This window comes from Indicator indicator, chromosome 7 (assembly GCF_027791375.1).
Source record: "Indicator indicator isolate 239-I01 chromosome 7, UM_Iind_1.1, whole genome shotgun sequence".
NCBI classification, from domain to species: domain Eukaryota; kingdom Metazoa; phylum Chordata; class Aves; order Piciformes; family Indicatoridae; genus Indicator; species Indicator indicator.
The window spans coordinates 17,333,902-17,358,443 of NC_072016.1; the positions used below are offsets into that span (position 1 = coordinate 17,333,902).

Here is a 24,542-nt window from a genome sequence, read left to right on the forward strand (position 1 = left end):
GGAGCACGGCTGGCACGACCGGTAGCGCCCCGCGTCGTACCCGGGCTCTGAGGCCGCCCCGAGGCTGGTGGGCAGCTGCTCTCACTCCTTTGTTTGCGGGAGCTTCGCTCTGTTGGCCTGGGTCCGGCTTGCCGCCCCAGTGCAGGGGCTGGACCGGGCTCGTGGGAGCGCAGCGCTGCCGAGGGGCTAAAGCTGCCGTCTTCTCCACCGCCTTCCGCCTCCCCCGACGAGTCTCTCTTTTCATGTCTTTCTAGTGTTTATCCTTGCCCCTGATGAGGGCTTAGCCTTTGTCAGGAGTCTTTGGACGTTAATATCGCAGGTCGGATTGTCGTGTTGTTCGTGAAAAAATAACAAAGGTAGTAGGTAGGACCTGAAGCTAGAGTCCTAAAACTGTGATGCTACTAATGTGGTTATCTGTCGTTTCGCCTTGCTGAATAGTAATGTATCCTAACAGATATTCTATTGTTCATCAAGAATAAATTGAAATTCTCTTTAACAGCTACGTTCAGATGTAGTTAGAACTATGTTTGTTTGCTTTATAGGTGAAAAATCCCAAACATGAACAGCAGTGCACCACACCTGTCCTCAAAGCTGACTTGGCTAGAAGTGGAATGTAGTTTCCTGACAGATCTTCTTACAAGGAAGTTGTAAACCCTTTGTAATGGCCAACAAGAAAGAGCCTCCTTTTTTCAATGAAGATAACATGGGACCATTTCATTACAAGCTTCCTTTTTATGAAACTATGGAGCTGTTCATTGAAACACTTACAGGAACGTGCTTTGAACTGCGAGTTTCCCCCTTTGAAACAGTTATTTCTGTGAAAGCTAAAATTCAAAGACTGGAAGGTATTATTTTCTCTTACTTCAGTAATTGCTTAAATCAAACCAGATAGTTTAAGTGGCTTGTTCAGTAATACGTATATAAACTAGGCACTAGATTTATGGTTTAGGTTTAATTGGAATTGAGTTATTTTTCTGTTCTTCCCTTTTTCTATGAGTTCATGGCTTAGACTTCACTGGAATTAGTGTTTTTATTGTTGTCCTTTGTGTGTGTGTGTGTATATATAATTATTAGGAGAAATCTTTAAAAGTCTATGGTAAATTGTCTAACTGTTTTGATATTAATGTGGGGTATAGTATTTTTGATGTTGAAGAGGTTCTCTGACATAAGTTGCTTGTTAACTAGCATAGTTAAAAACTTCACTATTGCAGTATATCTACACTGTAATTGATCATAATTTAAGCTAGGTGCTATGGTTGTTGCTTCATAGGTTAGTCAGTTTATGACACTGCAGTCACAAGAGCAACTGCAGTGCAGGCTATCCCAAAGGCAGTTTGAAGTTACTGATATGTCCAGTTCTGGGCTCCCCAGTTCAAGAAGGAGAGGGAACTACTGGAGGGAGTCCTATGGAGGCCCATGAGGATGATTACAGGATTGGAGCATCTCTCTTATGAGGCTCTCTTATGGGCCTTTTTATCCTGGAAAAGAGAAGAATGAGAGAGGATCTTATAAATGCATATAAGTATCTAAAGGGTGGAGGTCACAAGGAGGCAGCTAGGCTTTTTCCAGTGGTGGCCAGTGATAGGACCGGGAGACACAGGTACAAACTAGAACACAGAAGGTTTGACTTAAACTTTGGGAAGAACTTCTTTGAAGGTGTTGGAGCCCTGGACCAGGCTGCCCAGAGAGGTTGTGGAGTCTTCTTGTCTGTAGATTTTTTTTTAAAGGCTGCCTGGATGCATTCCTGTGCAGCCTGATATAGGCATACCCGTGTCAGTAGCAGGGTTGAAATAGGTGGTCTCCAGAAGCCCCTTCCAATGCCATAGCATCCTGTGTTTAGGTGAGTGAGCTTTTGCTGGTAGAGAGCTGGCTGAGCAATATTTGTCTTAAAGTGATGCACTTGGCATATCTTGCCACCTCTGAATTGTGAGGCCAGACCTGATGCTAATGCAAGGAGAAAAGATGTAGGTTAGTTTTCTCTTATCACTTTGTCTCTACAATGAGAGTGGTAACTGCATAAAAGAACATGATTTGAAATACACGTGTATACATACTTTAGCTACTTTGAAGCAGGACATTGTTTTTCTCACTTTGGCTGTGTTAAACAGTGTAGCTTCATGAACTGAGAGTACCAGGATTGATAATTTTAAGAAAAGAGATCCTCTCTTTCTTTAGTATACCTGTACACATTCTTCATGCTTCTGTCTAGGTGGAATCCAGCCTCTGAGAGATGTAATATAATGCTTTAGACTTGGATGTAAGGTACTCTCCTCCCCTTACGGAAATCTGCGCTAAAGGACGGGCAGGGGAAGAAAAAAAGTAGCTGGTATAAGTTTTAAAACACAGAAATATTTCAAGAGGAGAGTGGCTGGTAAAGTCACATACTAGATGCTCCCACATGCAGATAACTGGAGTTTGTCAGTGGAGCAATATAAGCACAGCTAGATGGATATGCTTCTGTTACCAATCAACAGGGTTATCGTTAATCACAAGTCAGAAAGTGTGTTGAAATGCTCCTGGAGCCTAGAGGTGAAACAAGAAAAAGGAAAGTTTAGTATTTTTCATCCAGAAACACCAATTTTATTGCATTTTATACAAGGAATAATCAGATAGTCTAGTCCTAGTGGTGATTGATTAATTCTTTCATCTGTTAAGGAACTATAGATAATACCTGTAAAGATATATGTTCAGTAAGATAGGATTGAATCTTAAGGGATTTGATGTTCGTACTGTTATTATTACTATCATTAATATTATTAATGGGAATTCTCATTTTACAGCATGGAGTGTTAAGTCCTACATATAAGAAAAAACCCAACTCAGTTGTGGTTTCTTCAGTGACTTGCAATTGAGTTTTATGATCTGTGTATGTAAAAACATCTACTTTTGCAGCTAAAATTTAGGTGTTCATTTGTTCTTGTAAAGGGGAAAAAGAGCTGGCTTTCAGCGTTCGTTTTGATTTGGAATGCTTGTGTACAGCAGAGAACAACAGATGCAATAATTTTGTTGTGTGAGTGTACTCAATTCATCATGAGAGTTGTTATTTTTCTTTGGACTTTTTGTTGTGCTTTGCTGCCTATGTGTACAGCAGCTTCACTTTAAGTGAAATTAACTGGATGACTGTCAAGCAGACTGCTTTTGGATGTTGTAATTTCTTTCAATGTTCTGTGAGTTCAGAGTATGTGATACTATTACTAGCTATGCTTCTGTCGGGGCTGAAGTTAATGGATTGCCCAACTGTAATAAGTTTTTAACAAAACCAATCTTTGTTTTGTTCTCTCTGCTACTTTTCCTCTTTGTCTCCTGTTTGCTTTGAATTTGCTTGTTTACTGTGCTGATACAGACTAGAAGTTCATGAAGCTTTTTGAGGATTGTTTTGTCTAAGCTGGTAAAACTTTCTTGCAAGCCTGGTTAGAGCAGCATCTGGAAGGTGTAGGTAAGGTCACCTTTGTCAGGATATTTAGTGTGACTATATTCAGTTGCTGGTGACTTTGTTACAGCCTCTTCTTTGTCAGTCCCTAGTATAGAGTAGATCAGTGCTGACCACCCTTGACACTAAGGTAGCTTACTATCACACAAGTGAGAGCTGAAGGGTTTGTCAGTTATGAAAATGGTCGTGCTGCTGTCAGTTGTGAACCTTTGCACCTCTTACCTAGTGTAGGTAGTTTGTGGAGAGAAAGACTGTCAGCTCAGCCTCTCTAGGGAGGACCAAAAAGTAAATGTTTAAGAAACTTTCCAATAATTTCAGCATTGGATGAAAGATAAGTACACTGTTTGAACTTTGACTTTGACATTTGTAGTGTTTTTAAACATAGTCATCTTCTACCCACAACATAAAATCAAGTTTGTTCTGAAATCTATAGGTTTGGGGTTTTTTTCTGGCGAGCCTTCTTAACATGCCAGAAAGAGTAAGAGAGAAGCTTCAAGTGTGTATCTGATATGCCAATTCAAAGACAGGATACAGTACCTACTCTCATTCTCCCACTTTAGTAGGTCATCTTGTTAGTACATCTGCAGCCATTTCAATAGACAATTTGCAGACTCCTCTGTCCTCCTATAGCATCACCTGGCTAGTCACTTCCCTTTGAGCACTGAGATGTGTGTTGTTCTACTTTTCTTCTTGGTACTAATTTACAGCAGGCCAGTGATAGAGTCACATGCTGCTTAGGGACAGGGGATAGTGGATGGGTATGTCATATTCTCATTATTATTGACAGTCTTACATGCTGTTCCTATATGCAAATGTCTCCTGAAGAAAGCCTTACCATAATCCAGAGAAGGGATAGCTGATCCATGTTCTCCTGCACCTGAATCTGTAAAGCACATACCATTTTCTCTGTGTATAAATACAGAATTCTTAGAAAGCAGCATAAAAGGGAATTAGTAATAAAGACTTGTCTGTTTCTCATTACAGCAGAGCATAATCTTTTCATCTGTTCATTTAATCAGAAATACCTTGTCATTGTTAAATGAACAAAAACATTTTTTACTGCAGTACTGCCAGTTGCAAACCAACCTTTTTAACAAATACTCTCTCAGTTTATCAGAATAATTGGAAATTACTCCTTAGAGGCTGCTGAAACCATAACAAAGGCAGATAGTAATGACTTTGTAATTGGAAGACTACAAAACAGCACAGACTTGCTGGCTGTTGCTGAGTTCTTCATGTTTTGCTTATGCTGCAGACTTGAAACATAACCAATATACAAACACAGAAATACACAAATGAAGTAGCTGGCAGTGTTAGTGTACTCACTTCATAAATGTCTTGTGGACTTCAAAGGATACAAGATTCATGTTAAATGCTATCAAAGTGAAGTAAAGTTGTGTTGGTCATTCATAAAAAAAGATAAAGATGTGAGCTGTGGTAAGAAAACAAAATTACCATCTTCTCTAAAATGACATTTCCTCCAAAGCGCTATCCCTCTTTGGCACAGGGATGAGCACTTAGCATGTCTGCTATTTGCTTGTTGAATCTCTTGGACTTTCTCCAGGATCTAGTCTCCTTTTTTTACTGGCTGGTGATGAGCGTTGGTAGCTTTGAGTCCTTCCTCCAGCCACGAAGGGGCTATCCAACCAACCTTTTGCCATAGCTTGCACTCTTGCAAATCTTGGGAAGCTGAGATGTTTCTAGAAACCACCTGGAAGAGTCTGGTCTTTGTATTCCCATCTTGCCAGATGTTGATCATGCATGCAAAAAGAAACAAATTTAATCATTGTGCAGAATATGGATTTTTAATAAAAAAACAAAAATTTGATATGTTTACTGAATTTGTCCCAGAAATTGAGTTGTAAATGAGTGTTACTGGAAGTAATGTTCTGTACAAAGAACACCCACAAGAAAAATCTTAAGTGTTTGTAATACAAAGTTTGACTAACTGCTATGGTACTATATTGTATGTGTGACAGTTCAGGTTCCAAGCTAAGTAGTGATCAAAATATATTTAGAGTTGTCACCACTGTAACAGAGGTGTCACCAGTTAGCTTAATGTGACCTTGTCTTTAATCACAAGCTGATGTTCCATGTTATAGTAAATTATTCAGCATTTCTGTAGTTAGAAATTTATCTTACTTTTCATGTCAGTAAACATAAAGCTCTGAGGTATACATAAGGGGGAAGAAACCTCCCTCATCTGATGACTGAAAAAGAGCAAGTATTCATTAAGCCTAAAGTCTGAATATTGCAGACCCCTTGTTGAGCCAAAAGATTGAACTCCATGTGTGAGCACAAGCCTGATGAAAAGTTCTTCATGACTATTTGGGAGGTTTGATATCATGACTGAAGGCTGCTGAAGTAGCTATTCTTGTCCTGCTTCCTCTCTTTTTTTCCTGTGTAATCTACTTCCTTACACTTCCTCTGCTACCTCCACATTCTTGAAAAAGCAAAACTCCCCAAAGTTCTCCTACCAAGCTCCAGTTTTTATCTGTATTTGTTTGTTTTGTTTAGGTATTCCTGTCTCTCAGCAGCATTTAATTTGGAATAATACAGAATTGAAGGATGACTGTTGTTTGAATGATTATAAGTAAGTATAGAATAAAATTGCAATTAATGTTTCTAAATGATTGTTAGCATTTTCTATTACTTATGCTACAAAAATGTATTTGTTGTTATTTACAGCATTTCAGAAGGTTGCACTCTGAAATTAGTTCTTGCTATGCGAGGCGGACCTATTAACACTAGAAGAGGTAGGTGTTAACTCGGTTAAAAATAGTCATTTTCGTGTGACATCTTACAACTGTAAACAGCTTCTCTTAGCTAAGCATTTTAGACAAGGACTCTTCAGTTCCAAATTACTTGCAAATATATGTAACAAAAATGGGGAGACTTTATTTTCCATCTTTTCTTCCTTAGCATACCAAGTGCTCTATCCTTTTCATGTTGTTTACCCTTAATTTAGCAAATATCTTTGGATGTATAGAGTCATCAAATATTAAAATCAGCTCTTCACCTGTAGAAAAAGTGATGCTGTAATGTCGTTATGCAAATACTCTTTAAATTCTGGTTAGTAAAGACCAGGTATTGGTTCAGTCTGATGTTGAACTTGATGATGTGGATCATTTATGGAAGAGTGAAAATGCAGAAATCCCTTGATAATTTTTATTTGGAAAGAAATCAGCATATCTTCTAGGTTGAGGATTCTGATTGTAAACTGAGCTGAGTTCTCAAACATGATCAAAATAATAAAAATAATAATTTGGGTTTAATTCTGTTTTTTTTTCTATTCGTAGTTCCTGTGGAAGACCCTATCAGGGAAATGGCTGAATACATGGATCCCACTAGAGATGAGGTCTGGGAGAAAGGGACATCCAACAAGCAAGTTACCTTCTTAGTCTATCGAGAAGGAGATCAGTTGAATTTCTTCCGTGTGGTAGACCGGGGAGATGGCACTTTAACACCATTATCTGAATCTTTGAGGTAAAGTTGGTTTTAATCTTTATATTATTATTCAAAAAGGGGATGCCATATAATTTTCACCGTTATTTGTGGACTTTATCAAAATATTGTGAGAACTGTTCCCTAAGGCCTGCTAAAATGCTGTAGCTGGGTAGCTGAAAAACACAGTAGTGCTTTGTGGTCATGCTGATTATCATCTATCCCTGTGTGTGTCCATGGAGGGAGATAAAGCTAATTTTGTGCTTAAGGCATTCTCAGCCTTCCAGTCCTTTCTGAAAGGAGACATGGCGCATTTCACTTTTGCTAAGTACTTTCGCTTCCATCTTAAGGAATTTGGTTTTTTTTATAAATATTTCTCTGTACACATTATAAATTCTTTTTTTTGTATGGACATGAGTTGACCAAATGATTAACTGTGAAGATAAGAGATTGGCACTGCAGAATCCTGACAGGATATGTCTGAGGTTTCTAGAAAATGGGTGGTGGGATTGGTATTTTGTTTGGTTTGGGCAAGGGATGTTTATTTTAGTTTGGTGTTTTGGTGAGGTTTGTTTGGTTGCTGTTGTTTTTAAATGTACTGACATAATTACCAATGGAGCTGGCCTTTGGGCATAATTAAGCCTCAGATTATGTACTGTTGACGTACCAAACTTTTTTCAGTTTCTGTCACAGAATCTAAGTGTTGTTACCATTAGAAGAGCAAGTATGTCACTTAAGTACTACAATCCAGCAAACAGATTAATACTATTTTATTTTTTTCCTAAAGCTATCAAAACTGATACTCTGTTAAAAATTATTAGACACTGTCTTTATATTACTATCAGATTATTTTTTTAATCACCCAAAGATCTTAGTGTTTGTACAACTGTAAGGAAAGGAGTCCCTGTTCTGGGAACTAGCTGCGTTTTCTCCAAGGCTTGCACTGATCAAAGTAACTTATTCATGTTCCTGTTTGTAAAGTTGGAAGCAAGAGGTGATTTATATTCAGTGTGTTTGCATTCAGATTGATAGTACTTTTACAAACTTTTTATAAGAGATCTGTACCTAAAAAGTACAGACTGAAAAAAACACCAAGGTTGAATTCCCACATCATTGCAGAGGGTCAAAAGAGCTCGTGTGTGTTAGGTTTTTTTTCTGCTAAGACAGACAGTAATTTGGCAAGGGAAGGAGGGAAAGAGAAATCCTAATTTTTGAACTGTTAATTGTGGCTGGGTCAGGCTTTGTGTAAATAGGAAGAGTAGCAAAGGGAGGAGAGAATGAAAACAAATCAGACCTTTTCATTTGATCTTTACAGAGGAAATCTGTGAATTCCTCTGGATACCAGTGTTTTCCATTCTGACAATTATATGTGTAAGCATACTGGCGACTGAGCATTTTTGAGGCAGTTGTTTATCAGAGTTTTTCTCACATTGCTTATGTGTGGAGCAGAATGTAGTGACTGAGGTTTAGAAATGAACATGGGTTTGGGTTTTGGTTTATATTTTTCCAGATCATTTTATATGTGGTTTAGTTAATGGTTAGAACTGGACAAGGTGTAAATACATACAAGGATTTATTGTCTATGAATTAAAAGAAAATTGTTGAAGTTGTGGTAAAGGACTGGCAAGCACTGCTGTCAAAAGAATTTTGGCAACCTACTGTTCATTTTTGAGGCACACATTTTACAAGCAAGATGTCAGGAATGTTGACACTTAGGAGCAAAGCAAATTTGAAATATACTCATTGGAGAATGGGAAAAAATAATCATCAAGAACAAAGGTCCCTGTTCAACTTTTACATTTTTGCAACCATGTTAAAGCAAAAAATCCTTATGTTAGTCCACTGGATTTTGGAGGGGGTTTTAGTATTTTTGGCTCTTGTTTAGCCAGGAAATGCTAGAAAAAGGATAACAATTTTTGCATTAAACAAACAAAAACAAAACAAAAAAACCACCCAAGCAAACAAAAAAACCCAACCAAAACCCAAACCACCAATGAAAAAAACAACCAAACATGGAGACATATCTTTTATTTTTACCCTTACCTTGAAAGAAGAGAATTTCAAATAATTGTTTTCAGTTGGTGACATGCAGAGTTAAAATTTTGAGATTCCTTAGTGTTGATTCTTTACCAGGAGAGGCATGTAATATGCATGCTGACTGTCCTCATGTGGAACTGTTCAGTTTTTGGTAAGAAATTATTGGACTGTTTTGCTGACTCCTGTTTGAATTTGCTGCCATCTTGCTCTCAAAGATCTGTCTCCCAGACAGACTCCCTTTGGAGTTTTGCTGCAATTTAGGAAATGGATTTAGAGAGTCAGTGGAAAAATACTGACTCTTGACTAAGGGCAGCAGAATATTTCCAAGAATCAGGTAAAATGCCAGAAATAATTAGCAATTTTTTTTTTACTGACTTTTTCATGTCCTTTAGTTTTTCTTTGTTCTCTTTTAGAGAGTAGAAATTTTAGTTAAATCTGCTAAGACATTTGTATGAACACAGGGGAATTGCTTGATTGTCGTGATTTCTAGATACTGACAGACTAAAGGAAAAATTAGAATACCCTTTAAAAAGTATTGTGTACAGTGTTGAAAATACATTCATTTGTAATGAATTGGATACTCCTAATGGTTGTTCTTTTATTTTATTGTAAATATTGGGCATGTTTTAGTAATTAATGCTTCATAGGAAAAACAAGTCAGATAATGACTTCAAAACATTAAGGTTTTGCATTCTGTTAGAAAACAGAGTGGAAAAAGGCTATGTGATACTACAAATTTCCAGTGACTACTGAGTTCAAATATGTTGTCTGGGGACTGGCAAGTCTAATCTGTTTGGTGGTTTGTTTTTTTTTTTTTTTCCCAACTGTGAGGCTTTTTGGAAACCTAAACTGATCCTATTTTATTTTATTTTTATTTTGAAAAGGCGAAATAGAATATCACATCCACATGGGTGACCCCTCCATTTCCATTTATGGTGAGAACACCCCTCAGGATGTATAGAATTTGGACTTTCCTTCCATACCAGTGTCTGGTTAATTGGAAAACTGATCAGCTTGTTGTCTGAGTCGCACAGTTAACAGCTTTGGCCATACCTTCAGGATGCATTTGTGGAACTGGATATCCCCTCTGTGGGAAGAATATATAGTGAGTGTGAACCAACTGTATATGGTATAACAACTTCCCAGAAGCGTGGTTATGTTCTGATTTCAGCATCATCATTTTGCATGAGCATCTTACAAGGAATGCTTATGTGCTACAATAAATGGGTTTGAAATGTCTTTGCGTATGGTTTTACATAATGTTTTGTCAACAGATCAACTACGGATGTGACTTTCTAGTGGTGAGAATACTCTATATTGAAAACATAATTGCTTGATTAGAAGGTGAACACAAACTTTATTTTATTTTCAGTGGTGGTTCAGTTTATAATTTATATGCTGATGATGAGGATGAGACAGAGACATCGCCATCTGGCCAACAGATTATTGAGAATTCAATTACAATGAATAAAATGAAACTGCTCAAGGCAAAGATGGAGAACATGAATCTGAGTAAAAAGGTGAAGTTGTGATTTCAGTTTTTCTGTCTTAAATTGTCTTGTACTTCCCTTGTGCTGGCTTTTCCAAAGAGGAGGTCAGATATTTTGAAATAATCAAAGGTAGATGACTGCTTATCTGTTGTTTAATTAAATGTTATTGTATAAATGTTCTGCTGTGTGGCATTGGCTTTACTTGGATCTACCTATCCGCATTCAAAGAATTCACAGCTGGTCTTGGATTTATTTGCATGGGTGGGTTTTGGGGGTTCTTGTTTTTAATTCTGATACTACTGTTCTAGTAAAAATTGATTTTTCTCTAAAAAGAGGCTTCATTAGAAATTCTATAACTGAAAAGTGTATAAGGTTAAATATGAGAATGAAATTACCTAGAAGATAAAACATTATGTTGGTGTTCATGTCTGTCTAAGTTGCCTAGATATAAAAAGAAGATATACTTTCATTGTTTGACCCTAAGCTGCTCTTGATTATTTTGGGTGGCATTCTGGTTTCATTTTCTATTTCTGTGACACATGACCTATTTACTAAATAGTCTTTTCTGATTATAATCTTTGAATTTGTTATTCAGATGTTGGGGTGAGGTCTTGATGGCTAGTAACAGATGAAGAGAGTAGAAAGAATTATTAGATCTTTTCTGGCCTTACACTGTCTGAATTCCTGTGGATGTGATCTCAGTCAGGTCTTTGAAGGCAACCATAATTCAAATGCTAATTGTTTTTGTATGTGGATTTTGTGCTTTTTAATAGCCTAAGAAGACTGTGAAGGTGAAACCTCGTCCTCCAGTGGCTCCTCGACCATCCAGTGGCTCAGTGGCTGCTGCTCGTCACCGGTTTTTAAGAGTGGTCCCACATATTGGACAGCCTTGCCTACCTCTTCCTGGGAATTCATACCACTCAGAGTCTTCCCAAAACTCACTTTCAGCCTTGGCTACTTTGGCCACTGCGGGTAGAACAATGCCATCCACGGCTAATGACTTTCTTAAAGAAGATGACACTTGGCAGAGCAGCTCTTGGTCTCAGTCAGTTAGTAGCATCAGATTACCACCGAAAATATCTCGTGTTGAATTAGAAAATGCAAAACTACCTACAAATAGTATTTCAACTCCTGTTTCATCTCTGCCAGCAAATGCAGAAAAGGCATCTGAAAATGTGACCTCAACAAATGAAGAGGATGCTGTTTTGTTTCCAAATCTAACAAATGTAGAACTATATGGAACAGAAGAAAAACTTTTACCTGAAACAGATGCTTTTGCTTTGTTCACAGAAGCAAGCACCACTGAACAGTGTAGTGAGATATATGACATAGGAAAGATGAACTCAGAACTTGAGCTGTCTGATGGAGATGAAGAGTCTAAGATTATAGAGCAGCATAGGAAACCTATTAGCAAAGTGTTGAGCACTGCAGCAATGGGGGCTGGTCTTCTCAGCACTCGTGAATTAAGTCCTCAGAAAAATCTGCTTTTGTCACCTCTTCGGTATTCGACACAAGTGGCACGTCACAGTTCTCTGAAACCACAGACACAACCTAAATGCTTTGAGGCTGGTAACTTGAGATCTACAGCCTCCCCAAATGTGTTTCGGTCTTTGGAAGTCCATAGTATCGCCGACTCCTCTTGTTCTAGGACTACTAGATTTCATAATGTGAAAGTAGAGTCACTTGGCAAAAGACCTGATGTAATTCCTAAAGCAGAGGCTAGGGACATCACAGATGTGGCTAACAAGGCATCCAAAGAACCTGTGAGTTCTCTAAGTAACTTAGGATTCCTGGCTTCACTGGCCCGAAGCACAAACAGGGAAAGTTTACAGAGTTCCTGTGGGACAGGCAGGTTTCGGACTTCAGGTATTGCACTGCCTACAAACCTACACCATTTGCAGGAAGAAAGCTTTAGGAAAACTGCTCCTCCAAAAGAAGCTACTGAATATATTATAGTGAGTACTAATGGTTGGAAAGAAATTGAAATTTTCCTGTCTTTTCTGGTATTGGCATTATGAAAAGTGTACTTTCCTGTGTATGTCTGTAGGTCTTTTCAGAAAAGGCAGGTGGGGAGAGGGAAGTGTGCTTAAGTCCCTGATAGTCTGAAACTGTTTTCTGAATTCCTGTTGGTATCTTAACTGCCTGTTTATTTAAACAGGTCCTAGAAGTAATTTTTGGTAAAAACTCCAGTGGTTGTTCAGTTCACAACTAAAATAATTAGTTATTGTAATGATAGCATGATGAGTGTCTGTTTGAGGTATCATCTGACTTTGCTGCTAATTGTCTTATGTGCCTGGCTTCAGATCTCTAGTGTATTTTATTTTGGAGTGTTTGTGAAGTATAGGGAGACTATTTAAGTCATTTTGAGTAAGACTGGAATTTGAGTAAGACTGAAATAAAATTGAGGAATTTTAATTTTGTATACGGAAGTCATCTTGGACTCTTCGTAGGTACATTGATTGAGGAAAACATTGATTTCAAATAAGCTAATACCAGACTGCCTAATTCATTTAATTTCCATCTGCTAGTAATTTTCTTGTGGAAATTTTTTTTTTTTTTTTTTTTTTAGTCTGCACACGGGCTTGGAATGAATGGAAGTATTGCAGCTGTAGGGAAAAGAGTAGGTAAGTAATGTGACTTAAATAATAACTGAAGATGACTCTTTGGTCTTTCCTATATATCACATATGTACAGGAGAAGAATCCTTTGTCTTTGTAAGGCATATGGCTTTAGAAGTACACACTGTATTAGATTTCTGTAGCGTGGTATACCTTACGATATTTTAAGGAATTCTTTAACATACAGATGTCACCCAGATCTTAGGCAGACATAAATGTGACTCTTTCCTAGCTTTTCTTAATCATGCATATCATCTGTAGACATAAAATGACATTCTCTTCTGAAGCTTCCAAAAGGCTAGTTCTATGGATACTTTTGTGTGTACTAAAATCAGAGCCAAGCTTATCAGTAGTGTTACTTTTAGAGCTACAGCCTGAACCAAAAAGGTTTGGCAAAAGAAAACCAGGGAGGATGCTGAAGATTACTGATACAGTGTAGAATTTTCTCCATTTTTTGTGGTAGGCATCATTCTTTCCATTGTAGTCTCAGTAACTGTGGTGTGCTTACTGCTTGACGTATTCTGAAAATGAATCCTTCACTTGAAGTTTTCAGATTTTCTTTTCTTTCTGTATGATCTTACGAGAAAGAGCAAGCCATATATTCCAAGATTGTAAGTTTTATACATAAAGAATGAGCTAGAAGATGAATATTCAAATAGCAGCTGCAACAGAAAAAAATAATTATGTAATTGTGATGATATGGGAGCTGAAGCTGCTAAAATAGGGATTTGTGCCTTAGTTTCACAACTAGAGGTGCAGCTTTGGACTGACAGTCAGTCAATGAAGAGGTCTGTCTTTCCTTACTGTGTGGTAAAAAGTTAGTATCTGAATATCCACATCTGCATGGTGGGGAGGCCTGCTATCATCTGTGCCATGTCAGATAGAACTGTAAAGAGGACACTCTCTGGTGTCCTTTATGCTAGACAAAAGTGTATTTTCCAAAAAGTTACAGACATGAAAAAGACAAAGTTGGTGCCATGGTATCACACAGGCTCTTGAGAGAGAGGTGGTTGTTTATGATGGTGTCAGTTTATGTGTCATTGCTATAAAGACCCAAAATGTGAGGACAGGTATATTGTTTTTCCTATTTAAGTATGGCCCACAGTGGGGGCTGTCTTCAGACGCATCAGTGAGGCCAGTTTGCAAAAAAGACAGAGCTTGAAGTAGTATACTTCTGGATGATGAAACTGATAGCATGGACAAACATTGCCTGGAAGTTTTGATGCTAGGTAGCAATGGGTTAGCACTGATTGGCAGTGATAACTGCAGTGTGTAGTGACTGTGTGGTCCTGGGCAGCCTGCTCTGGGTGTCCCTACTTCAGCAGTGGGATTAGACTAGATAATCTCCAGAGGTCCTTTCCAACCCCCACCATGTTGGGATTCTGTAATGCTGTGCCCTGGTTGAACTCTGGGACGCCAGTGCTAGTGTTGAATGTAGCCTGCTGTATCTCAGCTGAGAAATGACTGGTGAGATTAAGGGTGTGCTAGACAAAAAACACTTAGGAAGGTGAGATTGCTTCTTGGGACCATCATAACAATATAACGGTAGAAGCACTGAAAGAGTGTTTGAGGGGATGCCTTGCTCACTGGTTAATTGCTTGTTGATAAATATGGATAAGCAGGTTGTGGATAGAGAGCTTGTTTCTACAAAGGGAAGGAAGGTGCCTTTTGTTTGTGATCTCCAGTTAATGAAGCCACAGCCAAGAATTACAGGGCAAAACGGTGAATTCAATTTTTAATAGTTGTATGAACATGTACAAAGTGCCGTATGAAACCATGTAGCTCAACAGAGGCCTGTAGTCTAATGTACTTTTCTTGCAGTTATGGAGTAACAGTAAGATTTTGTAATCTTGCAACACTTGGCTAGCAAATTTCGTGTTAGCTACTGAATATGCTAGGTGCTCGATGCTTCAATACCCTATTGGTTCCTAGGAAAGCCATTGTGTGAAGTGCTTTCCCAAGTACATTGTGTTTTCATTTTGCATTTGGGAAGACCATTAGGAGATGTTTCTTGATTTCTTCTGTAATTTCTTTTTTATATGAACTTCTAACAGGTGTTAAAAATAACAGTCAAAGTCCTGCATTGTGCCCCATCCAAAGGTGTTCATAGGCTTGAGGTGTGTTTTTCTGGGTTTTGGGTTTGGGCTTTTATTCTCCTCTCTGTTTAGGCTTTGGAGTTCCCACCTGAAGTATCCTAAGAAATGCAAAATTAATCTGGGTTTCAGAAGATGACATTTAACTAGTTTGTGACCAAGAATAAGTAAAAATAAAATATATTTACTGTCTTTCTACCTCTGAAAGCAGGTGAAGCAACCCGTCTCCCACCTGTGAATGGCTCAATTCAGGCAAAAAAGAAAATTACGAAACATTGCTTTCTTTGTGGCAAGAAAACTGGATTGGCAACCAGCTATGAATGCAGGTAGGCTGAGTGTATAACCAGCTGTTATTTGAAATGGATAGCTGGGTAAACTAAAAGGTTTTCTGTGCTGTGTGGTATTCCTTAAGCATAACAAATCAAAAGACAACCTTCAAAAATGTTGCAATTCTGTTTTGCAAAATGCCAGGAATTAAAATTCAGAACTGTTGTGCCTGTTCTGCTGTTGAGATGTATGTTTTTCCAGACAACTCAAGAAATGCAGGGTATCAGAATCCAAGATATCAGGAGCTAAAGAACATGGTTACCAAAAAAAAAAAAAATCTATTATAGGAAGAACTTTCTAGAGAATTATATTCTATACAGTTTCTCAACAATTGTATTAACTTCAGGAAAACCTGGTTTTGTCACAGTTTTCCAGATAATTTCCCTCAGAGTTTGCCCTATTACAACACATCTGTGTGATTGGTGAATGTATGTGAATTTTTATTTGACAGCTTTTTGATTTTTATGGATTTTCTGTTTCTTGTGAGACTTTGGTCAGCTTTTTAACATTGAGAGCATCTCAAAAGCAGAATACTGGAGTGCTGATCTCCCAAATGATGATTTGCAGACAACACAGTGAGACCTACTGCTTGGTGATGATCACTATAAACTTTAAAAAAAAAAAAAACCAAACCGAAACAACAGCTAAAAAAAAAACCCAACCAAAATACACACATAACACACAAACACAAAATAAAAACAAACAAAATCCCATACACAAACAAAGCTGGAAAAAACCCAAACATACATGCACACAAATCAAAACAAAACCAAAAAGCTCAGCCAAAACAAACCCACAACCCACTTTCTCTGTTGATCATGGTTCTCAAAGTATTGTTTCCCGCAAGACATTCTTTTTTCAGTATTATTTTCCATGACCTAGTCTAAGGTTGGCAACTGCTGCGCTGCAAGAGCTACATTTGAAGCTGATCTTGGTTCACACCAATAAACCGCAAAATGAACAAGACTTCTGCTGTTGGGGAATTGTGTTCTGAGTGAGGCACTGCCTCCTTACTGACTTTAGTTTTTGATTTGGAAGCAGTTTTGGACACTGCACTCTTCTGCTGAGCAAGTATCTGCATGTTCTTCTAAAACTAACAGCTTGTGTAAGGTTAAAAACAAAGCACAGGAAAAGGGAAGAAATGGCACATTTCCAAGAACAGTCTTCATTCTAGCAACAATATGACCTTTTACTAGAATAAAACATGAACCAAACGGAGAATACAGTTGTATGAGAGCTGGAGATTATGGGACCAAGAACCAAAGAAGAGCAAACATTATGAGGCACACAGACTCAGTAACAGCTGCAGAATTTATGATGAGCCCAGGTAGATAATTTCACTCATGAAAATTGCAACTGACACTGGGAAGATGCACTCTTATCTAGTCATATAGGAACTCGTCTTCCCTAGAGTGAGTTTGTCTGATGTCTTTTACAGATGACTAAATCTGTATTTGTTAATTTCAAATGACTAATTTGAATTTATGCCAGACAGAACATGTGCTCAACTAAACATCTCTTTTGGTAGTCTGAATGATGTGCTGGTTTTGAATTAAAATACGTTACTTGGCTTTCACTTGATGACGTTGTATTAGTTCCATGGCTTAGTCCTCTGAATTTTAAGAACAAATGTTATGTGAGGTCTTTAAAAAGAAACAAAATAAATCAAAGCCCATACCTTGTAGTTTTAAAGTGTGTTTGATCCTTGCTAACTGGTTGCAGCAGTACTGATCTTGCTGAACATCCCAGCTGAAGAGATTGTTGGGTCAAAACTCCAGTGTTCAGTTACAAAAATGTCATTTTGATTACCCCACCAGTTAGTCATCAGTCAAGGATCATTAGAATCCAAGCAATTACGCCAAATAAACAAGCATGTCAGAGAGTTAAAAAGTTCTAAAAGCTTGTAACCTCTAGTATTCTTGATTCTTCAGATGTGGAAACAATTTCTGTGCAACGCACCGCTATGCAGAGACTCACACCTGCACCTACGACTATAAGAGTGCTGGGCGAAGATATTTGCAAGAGACCAATCCTGTTGTTAGTGCACCAAAGCTTCCCAAAATCTAACATGGTTCTGCTGCATGTGGCTGTTCTGCCATTGAAGAATTGTATTGCATCAAGAGAAGCACTTGCATAAACTGCATAATTTTTCCATGCTCCATATTTAAATATTTGCCAAGTAACAAAAGCACATGAGGATGTATCCTATTGAAGAATAATGTGAACACTACTGCAGTTAAAACTTTTCTTCTTTAGTGAATGAAAAGTTAAAGATGTAGTTTCAAAAAACTTACACGATGATTTAACTGTTACTGCACGTCTTGTGTTGTGTTTTATATTTGGAAAAGCTATTTCACTAGACAAGTCTTTAAAAGATGCACTTTACTAACTTTATTTACTGTATAACCAGAGAGGGTGTTGTAATGAGGGTGTCATGTAATGTCTTCTGTACTATTGCGTTTTTTTTGTCCATTGTGTGATATCTTCTAAGTTATTTCAATAGAAAGATCCTCTTCCCTCCCATTTCTTCAAACAGCCTATTTTGAGATTAAGGGGGTAGTGTGTTCCATTCAGATTGGTATTCATACACTCTGTATCTGTTCTGAAGATTACATATCATGTTAATCGCATTTTCTTAAAATAATACTGTTTATATGACAAGTTTGTTTTTAAATAGAAAATTCCCCCTTTGTTGCCATTAAATATAAGGAACAATTTATTTTAACTTCTTTTGTAATCCTAGATTTTTTAAGACTTCACAACTTGGTTTGTTAAGATGTTGAATGCTGTTCCTGGAAGAAGTTCTAATAAATATTAAGTTTTATTCTGGTTTATGCTCTTATAAATGCACAGAATAACTCTTCCTATCTTACAATGTGCTTTTAAATTAAGAGTTGGGCTTTGCTGGAGGAGTATATAATATTTTCTAAATTTACTTATTCAGAAGCACTAGTTATGTCTGGTCCCACTGACTTCATTAGGATTAGTGTGACCACCACTGTGCTTCTGAAGTCTTACAGCTATACTAGCAAAGGCAAAATAGGTTTTCAATACATAACATGTTAACCTGACAGCTTTTCCCTGCACCTGATACAGTACAAAAGCAGTTCAGTAATTACGTGAGACACCTCTAATGAGCATGCTGCTACTGCAGAAAGTGATGTTGGAGGAGTATACCAACTTAAAGCTTTTCCTTTTTGATTCCCTTAATGTGTCTGAAATGTTTTCATAAGCTTATGTTGCTTGACATGTTCTAGTATAAAACCTACAACAAACCCCCAAAACAAAAGAAACCCGTCCACGTTGCATCTAGACAATTGAACATCATGGTTGCTTTCTTGCCAGAGTACTCAGCTACTTGGCTGTGGTATTAAAATAGTCTATGCTGTGTTCCAGTCAAACAGTAGGATCTAGTAAGCATGGCAGTCAAAGGTCAGGCTGGAAAAAAAAAAAGAGATCACTGAAAGGGACAGAAGTAACTTGCAGAGTTCTTATCCTTGGAGGAAATTAATTTCATGTAGTGTACTTGCAACTTAAACTTCCTGGAGTTTCCTGAAAGCAGTGACCTCAGGAAAAGTATGCCAAAGTCATTCTTCTGGGCATTGATACAGTAAAAAGGTAGTTCTCTCTGTGTGTGCCCTTTAGGCTTATTCTTACTGGACAGAGTTGCACCCTGTATGGACAATGTCATTACTGAGCAGTGCAAGGTACTGTGAACATACCTGTAGTTTTTATTTCATCTCCATCATGGCACAACGTTTGATGACAAAGAGTAAGCAACAGGGCAAATGTACTAGTGTTTTCCCAACAATTCCTTATATGTGGCTCAGCAACTTTAAGACAGGGGTTTTGGCCTTTTTGTAGATACAGTAGAGATTTGGGCAAGAAGTGACATCAAAATCCTATCAGTTGCCATCACTTAATCTGATTTTTGCATAATTGTCAGAAAATTATTTTGCAGTGCATTAGAATGGCCATACTCAAATTTTAGTAAGCCTAAGTAACAGATATGTGGCAGAAAGTCAGATCTTGATTGTGACACTCCCTCTCTGCATATGCATAACAAAGTGTACAACAATACTTTTCAGAAAATGAGATGTAGTAATAACCTAATTTCTGTGTGTGTAGTTGCTCTTGACTTTTATTATACCTCCTTTGGATTATACTGAATACAGGCATTTCTTGTGCAGAACTCTTCTGGTTTTGTTCCTATCTCCAATACTGTTATGGACACTTTTATTTTCAATTAGTAGTACAGGCCTAAGAGCACTCAAATTCATAAATAATAGGTTTTGTTGCTAATTTATCTTCTGCTGGGTTTTACCAAGTCCCATGTTAGGGTGTGCTTTGGATTAATTAGTTTACTGTGTAAACTTAACTAAATGGTTTGGTTTTCTGAGTATCAGTCAGTGCACTGTGGTGCAATGCATCTGCTATAGACAAATGTTTAGCTTTTGCATATTTGTTCATGTAATTAGATTGTACTAGAAAGCATTTACATAATGGAAGTTTAAAAATTACTTTGAGTACCCTACCTTCCTGTCAAATATTTTTTTCATTCTTGAGGACCTGTGAGGCATCATCAGGCTGGTCTCTCTTACTGAATTATCTCCAGGATTCTTGTGTCAAATTAATGAGTGCCACAGAGGTGTCAGAAATGTATTGGCGTCTTGAATGAAATACTTCTGTTCTCTGAAATCTCTAGAAGGCTATGGTGATAAAGATCTGTCTGCTTCCAGTTCCCATCTCTATTCAGTCTGCAGTCCCCAGAAATGTAAAATTGCACTGGTGCCTTCTGCTAATGATCTTCAGCTACAGTGGAGCACCATCTCCTGGATTTAAATTGTGGGTTTGGAGTTGCGTGTGCCTATAAGAAGTTGCTTCCACCTGTGGCTTTTGCCTTGGGTCAAGTTTTTACGATTTTCATGTAAATTGGGTTCATCCTGACATGCCTTTTTTTGTTTTCTGTGTTAGCAGTGAGACTCAGGACTTTCACATAACTAAGAAAGCCATGTGAAACTATGATGCAGCAGAGTGTGCCTGTACTGCTTCTGGGTACTGTAGTTCTTAACCTTATTTTTAGTGTGGATTAGCTTGGCAATGTTTGTAATGGTTGGAGTCTTGGGTGGAAAGCAATGAAAGAATATTCCTGCCTTCCTGTAGTTATTGTCCAGCTTAGAGATTGTCTAAAAGGAATCAAATGCTCTCAATTGAAAGACAAATTTAGGCTGTTTCTTGTGAAGCGGATGAGTTGAGAACCATTGAGATATTGTTCCTGGTAACTCTTGATTTTAAAATATGTAGGACTGTCATTAGTCACATTTTCAGCAGTTCACCAAAACAATCTCCTGTTTTCTTTATCTGATTTTAGATTCCTAATTTGTATTTGATGTTTCTAAGGTTACTTAGGTGTACTGTTTCATGTTACAAGCATATCTGTGCACAGATAAAGGGATGTTCCTTTTCACAGTATTAGCTTTTATCCTCCTTTTCTCTACACACGCTGAGTAGATAAAAAATCAAAGGTTTTGCAAGCAAAGCATTTTAACTAAACAGAAAAGCTTGTCTACCACTTTTGCCAAAAAAAAAAAAAAAAGGCAATTGCTTGACAAGATAAGGAGGATTGCCTTTTGAATATGATATGTTACACAAAGGCACGAGATGTCAGTGGAGACCCCAGCCTGAAAGCAACTTCGGGATAAGCTAGTCAGATGCACAAAAATGGGGGTAGAGCTATGTGTTTCTCATTGTGCTTGGGCTGTTGCTGATTTCAACCTATTTTATATTCCTAACCTGTCTTTATTTATCAAGCAGCCTTCTTGAGCTAAGTATTTCAGCAAGCTGGTCATTGTCCTCCCCCACTGCTTTGTTTACAGTAGAGTTCATGTTTGCCTTTACCTCTTGAGATTAAACCCACTACTCCATTTTTATTAGAATTTACAGCCATAGGTTAAAGAAGAGGTCCTCTGCTTTAGCTCTTTACACCTCCTGAGATCCTGTAGGATTTTTCCCAATGAATTCTTCCCTCTCATTAAAGTTTCAGTAAGACAGTCATATGGTTAAAGAACAAGTTATACTTCAGTCTTTGTAGTCTCTCTACAGATTCTCTGTAAATTTTTCTCTCAAAAGATGAAACTATGTTATCCAGACACATCTGGATTGACTTTGTGAGCCAAGTTCTTTCCTGTAGCTATGTAATTCCATGAATAAAAACCCACTTTTTCTTGGGACTACTAGCTACTTCTGATTGCAACGACTCAAAGGCAGTTGTTTCAAAGCCATCATATGCATCAAAAGAATGCACTACTTAAGAAAACTGCAGAATCTGATATGCATCTTGGCTTACTGATATGTGAATCTCTATAGCTTTAGGTTCTGCTTGTTCCAGTATGTTTGGGGGTTTTGTTGATGGACCCATTTTTTTTCTCTGTGTTATTGTGTGCATATTTATTGAAAAGTATTTTGTCGTAGGGTGTTAACTTGCCTTTCCCATTAATGGTTCTTTTAGTAAAAAAAAAAAACCCAAAACCCAACAAAAAGTAAACACCATGCATAAGCAGCAAATTAATAGTATATCTACAGAAGTTTGCATGAAAGAGGAGAACAGCTCTTTCCCAGCTCACTGCATGCCTCTTCTGTGCAGTTTATTGCTCCCCTAATTGGAAGCTGTTTCTGCTAATGATGTTCAGTGTCAGATATAGGTTTTGTGTGTTCTGCAGTATCTTACTGAAATTAAGCCTGTTTATAATGCGATCTTTTTCGCAAGTTGTGAGTGTCAGTTTGCAGAAGACCTGCATCTGGAAGTGTGATCCTCTGGTTTGTAACTTCTCTCTCACATAGGGACTTGGAGGGAGGGAACTGGTTGTGGCTTTCTATATGAAGCTGCAGAGAAGAAACACCAGGGGGCAGCAGAGGCATTTAAGAATAACAAAAGTGTTGGGTTTGCCCAATAAAGAGATTATTTCGTTATGGCCCTAACTCAGGCCACTCTAAATAGATCTGAGGAGGTCAGCGATAGGATATATTCCTACTCTTTTCCTAATTACAAATTTTCTAAAAAAACTTTGAAAACAATGGAAGAGTGCCTCAGAAACAGATGGTTGTATGCTGATTTTTTTTAATCACAGAATTGCAGAATGGTAGGAATTGTGGAAGGCACTTCTGGAGATCATCCAGTCCAACCCCGCATGCTGAAACAGTGGTGTGTGAGAGTGTATACCAGTAGCTGTTCAAACTGACCACTCCTTACTACTTGTCGTTTCTGACCTTGCAATTCAAGAGGCTTCAGCAACATCAGTTTATTCCTAAACTGCGCATTGTCTGCTCTCAGTCCTTTATAATCCAATCTTCAGTAGGACTGAGTACTATATCTCATATAGTGTGTGCATACATAGCTATGTAAGGATTATGTATTCTGATCACATCGGGATGGTGAATTATTGTTGAATTAGGTGTTCTGCCCAGCACCAGAAATTCAGAACAATTCCTAATCACAAAAACAGTATGACTTGCATGGTATGTGATTAAGAAGGTTAATGAGATGGAAATAAACCCATTAAAGTTTTCTGAAAGGAAAAATAGGGTTTGAAACATCCTTTTTTTAAAGCAGACAACTATGTTTTTTATCTCCCTTCTATCCATAATCTTAATGTGCAGATGACATTTTTATTTGATCTGATGTTGTTTGAACAGTAGACTTAGATCTGTTTTGCATGAATATAATTTTTATTTAATGTCAGGTACAGGAACTATTGCCCATAATGGGCCATATTTGGGTTATGGTAGTGGTTCACTAAAAACTTGTACTGGCTGTTGTAAAGTTACAACACAAAGATGAATAATGAATTATCTTTTTTTTTTAAACATGGTCTTGAGACTGAGAGTTGAGTTACAGGATTTCTTCTTCTATCTCGACAGTGATCATAAGTAGTTTGCTTTAGGGGAAACACAGGACTCATCAGCATAGATTGGATTAGCTTTAGATCCTTCCAGTCTAGCATCTGTATCTCAGAGCAGAAGATAATAAACTCTCCTGCAGAAGAAAGTGCAATAATTCTGTAACTGAATGCACAGGAACCTGTTTTCAACACTTGGTCTTACCTCCTATGCTAGTGACTTATCTGAATTGTGAAGACCTTGCTGTCTCATTCTACAGTACAATTTTAGGTTGGAGGCCCATAAAAGTCTAAAACTATTTTTGAATCTCAATAGATTCACAGTTTCATTTGTTTCCTCTTACATACAATGCAAAAAGCACTTCCTTTCACTCTAGTTCTGAATTTTCTATTTTAAAGTTGAAATGTATTTGGTCTAGTGCTATGAGAGAGAACAATATTTCCTGAATAGTCACCATGTTCTATGTTTGTATTACATCTCCTCTTACTCATCTTCATGGTAGCAATTCACTCACTTTGCTATTCCAGAGTCTTAATTATGCTTGATGTCCCCTGAATATCTTCTAATTTTGAAGTATACTTCAGAGATCTTTCTGTCTTCTTAAGTTCCCTGATTCCCGTTTTCCTATTTTGTATATTTAGCTTTAAGCTGCTCAAGATACTATTAAAGTGGAAGCCTCTACAGTTTTGATTAAAATAATACGTGGTGAAATATGCCCAGGGTTCTTCCAAGGGAGATCCTATAGAAATGCTTATTACTAATTTATATGTAGTCTGGACAGGATATAAATAGCATTAGTTAGAATATGAGAAGGAAATGTAGGAAAGATGTGTAAGGGGAGCATCTGGCTGAGTTCAGCTCAATAGCTGTGCATATGAGGAAGATGATGTCTGGGGTTTGTTACACCAAACCAGGCTGCCTGTTTTCATGCCTTTATCACATAAGATGTCAGATGCATGCAATTCATTTATGGCAGTGGGGAGAACCAATGCTTAAGTATTGACTGTTCAGAAAATGTCTTTCCTCCTCTGCATATTTGGTCTTGGGGGAGTAAGTTAATAGAACTTTGTATAAACTCCTCAGTGGTCTGAGCAACAAACCTGGAAGTGCAGCACACTAGTCAGGTCCTTTTTCCAAGTTCTGGTCTGTAGAGAAGGAAATGGTTTTGGTTGGTTTTACTTCTTCTTTTTGCAAAATAAGGGAAGAA

At 37.7% G+C, this 24,542-nt stretch overlaps 1 protein-coding gene across 1 annotated transcript; it reads left to right on the top strand.

Moving 5' to 3' along the window:
- The first annotated feature begins 661 nt into the window (after positions 1-661).
- On the top strand, positions 662-17,664 carry ZFAND4 (zinc finger AN1-type containing 4). Its single transcript, XM_054382385.1, has 9 exons — positions 662-845; positions 5,948-6,023; positions 6,119-6,186; positions 6,730-6,916; positions 10,284-10,431; positions 11,175-12,356; positions 12,971-13,025; positions 15,324-15,438; positions 17,371-17,664. The coding sequence occupies exons 1-9, from the start codon at positions 662-664 to the stop codon at positions 17,504-17,506; spliced, it is 2,151 nt and encodes a 716-aa protein (XP_054238360.1). The 3' UTR covers positions 17,507-17,664.
- Positions 17,665-24,542: the final 6,878 nt, after the last annotated feature.

Excerpts from the sequence above, each read along its gene's own strand:
- ZFAND4 (XM_054382385.1), top strand. The coding sequence starts at position 662 with ATGGCCAACAAGAAAGAGCCTCCTTTTTTCAATGAAGATAACATGGGA. Across the intron at positions 6,024-6,118 it reads TGTTGTTTGAATGATTATAA|CATTTCAGAAGGTTGCACTC; the intron begins GTAAGTATAGAA and ends TGTTATTTACAG. Across the intron at positions 10,432-11,174 it reads ACATGAATCTGAGTAAAAAG|CCTAAGAAGACTGTGAAGGT; the intron begins GTGAAGTTGTGA and ends GCTTTTTAATAG.